Source organism: Citrus sinensis, chromosome 6 (assembly GCF_022201045.2).
Source record: "Citrus sinensis cultivar Valencia sweet orange chromosome 6, DVS_A1.0, whole genome shotgun sequence".
In the NCBI taxonomy this organism is placed as follows: Eukaryota; Viridiplantae; Streptophyta; class Magnoliopsida; order Sapindales; family Rutaceae; genus Citrus; species Citrus sinensis.
Genome location: NC_068561.1, coordinates 14,561,043 through 14,564,774, shown reverse-complemented (window position 1 = coordinate 14,564,774; position 3,732 = coordinate 14,561,043). Strand labels below are relative to the sequence as shown.

At 37.7% G+C, this 3,732-nt stretch overlaps 1 protein-coding gene across 1 annotated transcript; it reads left to right on the top strand.

Moving 5' to 3' along the window:
• Positions 1–608: 608 nt before the first annotated feature.
• On the top strand, positions 609–3,403 carry LOC102610793 (laccase-17-like). The gene is made up of 6 exons (XM_006480810.4): positions 609–764; positions 881–1,032; positions 1,131–1,375; positions 1,455–1,583; positions 1,841–2,815; positions 3,041–3,403. The coding sequence occupies exons 1-6, from the start codon at positions 660–662 to the stop codon at positions 3,169–3,171; spliced, it is 1,737 nt and encodes a 578-aa protein (XP_006480873.1). The 5' UTR covers positions 609–659; the 3' UTR covers positions 3,172–3,403.
• The last annotated feature ends 329 nt before the right edge of the window (positions 3,404–3,732 follow it).

The window sequence follows — 3,732 nt, the reverse complement described above, 5'->3', positions numbered from 1 at the left end:
AACAACTAGCCTATATTGGCCTATATAGCAATAATTCATCAAATATTCCGAAAAAAAAAAAATCACTTAACATTTAAGCTTGTTTAATTGCACCAACTAGCCTATATTGTCCTATATAGTGATAATTCATCAGATATTCTTGGTGGAAAAAAAAATAATCTTTGTTTAATTGCATAAGCTGGCCAGCGTATATTAGCCTACGTAAAAATAATTCATCAAGTATTCCGAAAAATCCGTGTGGGCACTGCATTACCTATTTGAGGAAAAAGTAGTAATTAATTACTGTATAATTACGTGAGAAAAAATCCCAAAAGGGTAACCCCACTTTCATAAATTAGTAGTAATCAGTTCAAGATCAAAGCTAATTGGCTTGAAAACCAAACATATTTATCATCATGATTAAGAAAACAATTGTCACGAAGACAAATAATGGTCACACACGAATAGATTGTCTTTGACAACACTCTAGAGTTGTTCAAACCGGAACTTGTCTTGTCAAAAAATTGCCAGAAGCTTTGCAACGTCCACAAAATTTCGACCATCTTTGTCACCTAATCGACCAAACACCTTTCATTCAACCCCATATATATATAGACACACATTCTAGTAAGCTCTAAACTGCAAAACAAATAAACTTATCTTCAGCTTAATTACTGAAAATGGGTGCTTCTCTTCTTCCGTCATCGCTAGCAATTTTGTGTGTTTGGTTTCTCTTTCCTGCTGGCCTTGCTGTAGCCAGCATTACCAGGCACTACAAGTTTGATGTACGCGTCACGTAGCACAATCAATTAATTTGCTTGAAATGTTGGGATTAATTCATTTTTTATTCAAGGCAATTCTTGATGCATGCATTCATTAATTTTTGTCTTCATTTTTGTAGATTAAGATGCAAAATGTGACACGACTGTGCCACACCAAAAGCATAATCACAGTAAATGGACAGTTTCCAGGGCCCCGCATTGTTGCCAGAGAGGGTGATCGTCTTATTATCAAAGTGGTTAATCATGTCCCAAACAACATCTCAATCCATTGGTATGTTTTTTGTAATTAACAACAAGAAGTTTTCTAAATCAAATTCCCACAAGAAATTAATTGCTTATTTGACTCTCTTTTGTTTTGGGGGGATCTAGGCATGGGATTCGACAGCTACTGAGTGGATGGGCTGATGGGCCTGCATACATAACTCAATGCCCTATACAGACAGGCCAGAGTTATGTATACAATTTCACAATTTCGGGACAAAGAGGGACCCTCTTTTGGCATGCTCATATATCTTGGTTACGAGCGACTGTGTATGGCCCCCTTGTCATTTTCCCAAAGCGAGGAGTGCCTTATCCGTTTCCCAAACCATACAAAGAAGTTCCTATCATCTTTGGTACCTGCTCATTATTAATACAAATTAATTGATAAATTCAGAAGTCAAAGTTACTAACATATGCTTAAATAAATCGCAGGAGAGTGGTTTAATGCAGATACCGAAGCAATCATCAACCAGTCCCTACAAACAGGTGCAGGGCCGAATGTTTCTGATGCTTATACCATCAATGGTCTCCCAGGGCCTTTGTATAATTGCTCAGCCAAAGGTATCGCTTGTTTTATTTAAGCAGCTTACTTATTACTCTTTGACATTATGTTTATGGAGTCATTGTATATATATGGAGTCATTCTCAGGCATAGATGTCTGCAATTGCAGATTTGGCATTTTACAACTTTATAAAAGAATTCTTCAGCATTGTAAAATTAACAAATTCACACTTTCTAAAGTACAGGTTTTCACACCCGAGAATAATCATATAAATATGAACCTACACGTATAACACGATCATTTGGTTGCATGCAGATACATTCAAGCTAAAGGTGAAGCCCGGAAAAACTTACCTTCTGCGTCTGATCAACGCAGCACTCAATGATGAACTATTCTTCAGTATTGCAAATCACACTGTAACAGTTGTCGACGTGGACGCCATTTACATGAAGCCTTTTCAAACTGATATACTTCTGATAACCCCAGGACAGACCACAAACATTCTTCTAAAAACAAAACCCTCTTACCCAAATGCCACTTTCTTAATGTCAGCTAGGCCATATGCAACTGGACAGGGCACATTCGACAACTCCACTGTCGCTGGCATCCTCGAATATGAAGCACCCACAAAACATCCCCGTTCGAGTACAGTCTCAATTAAAAAATTACCACTTATGAAACCGACATTACCTGCTCTTAACGACACTGCTTTTGCTTTCAATTACACAACCAGGCTTCGCAGCCTGGCAAATGCTCAATTCCCAGCTAACGTTCCGCAGACTGTTGATAAGCGATTCTTCTTCACAGTTGGCCTTGGAACAAACCCTTGTCCGAAAAACCAAACCTGCCAAGGACCGAATAATTCAACTAAATTTGCAGCTTCTGTGAACAACTTCTCCTTCATTCTACCATCCACTGCCCTCCTCCAAGCACACTTCTTCGGACAAAATGGCGTTTACACTACGGATTTTCCGAGCACTCCATTGATAAAATTCAACTACACGGGCACGCCGCCTAATAATACAAGCGTGATGAATGGAACAAAAGCGGTCGTTCTTCCGTTCAATACGACTGTGGAGCTGGTGATGCAGGACACCAGCATTCTTGGTGCTGAGAGTCACCCGCTTCATTTGCATGGCTTTAATTTCTTTGTTGTCGGACAAGGTTTCGGAAACTATGACCCCAGAAAAGACCGTAAAAACTTCAATCTTATTGACCCTGTCGAGAGAAACACCGTTGGCGTGCCATCTGGCGGCTGGGTTGCCATTCGTTTCCGAGCCGACAATCCAGGTGATTAAGAACAACAAATCTAATAAAATCTTTTCACATATACATTTATTTTAAGAAAAATGCTAAAGAGAAAGAGCTAACTGGTTCAGTTAAGTGAGTAATTAAACTAGCATCGATTTTATCTTATCTCTTTCAGCATCATGTTAAAATTTTATCAGAATTTCGTTTGCTCATGATATTTTAAAAATATTGTTAACTTATTTGTATAATTTTTTATTTTTACAGGGGTGTGGTTCATGCACTGCCATTTTGAGGTGCATATAAGTTGGGGTTTGAAAATGGCTTGGATTGTGTTAGATGGAAATCTTCCGAATCAGAAGCTGCCTCCGCCGCCGGCGGATCTCCCCAAGTGTTGATTTAGTTCCGGCCACTCGCTCGTACGTTTGCATGCATGGATTCAAGTTTCTTTGCAGAGATTAATTTTTTCCCATCAATTGTAACTTATTTCAGCTTTGTGGCACAATTTGTCTTGCCTATTTCCTTTGGAGTGAAGTTATCAAAAAAATTTTCTTTTCTTTTTCTTTCCAAACATTTTGTTGTAAGCTTGCAATAATATATTCACGTTCACAACTAATCGATTTTTTTGGTCTCAATAGTATCCTTCGATGCCTTGAATAGAATGGGGTTATTATTGATAATATATTTGAGCAACTTAGAAAGCAAATGGAGTAATAATATGTCATGAAATATATCTTAAAAAAAAAGAAATTTTACAAGCTGGGATATGGGGGTCGTCTCAGGCATTGTAAAGATTGTTATATTAGTATGGAAAAGGTTTGCCTTGGTGAATAGAGGGAGAGGGGTGCTCGATTTCTAGTTCTCCTACTAAAATCACCATCTATTACTTATGCCCTAATATTTTTATAATACCCAATTATCTTTCTATCATAAAAAACTTAAAGAAAAAATATGTAAAT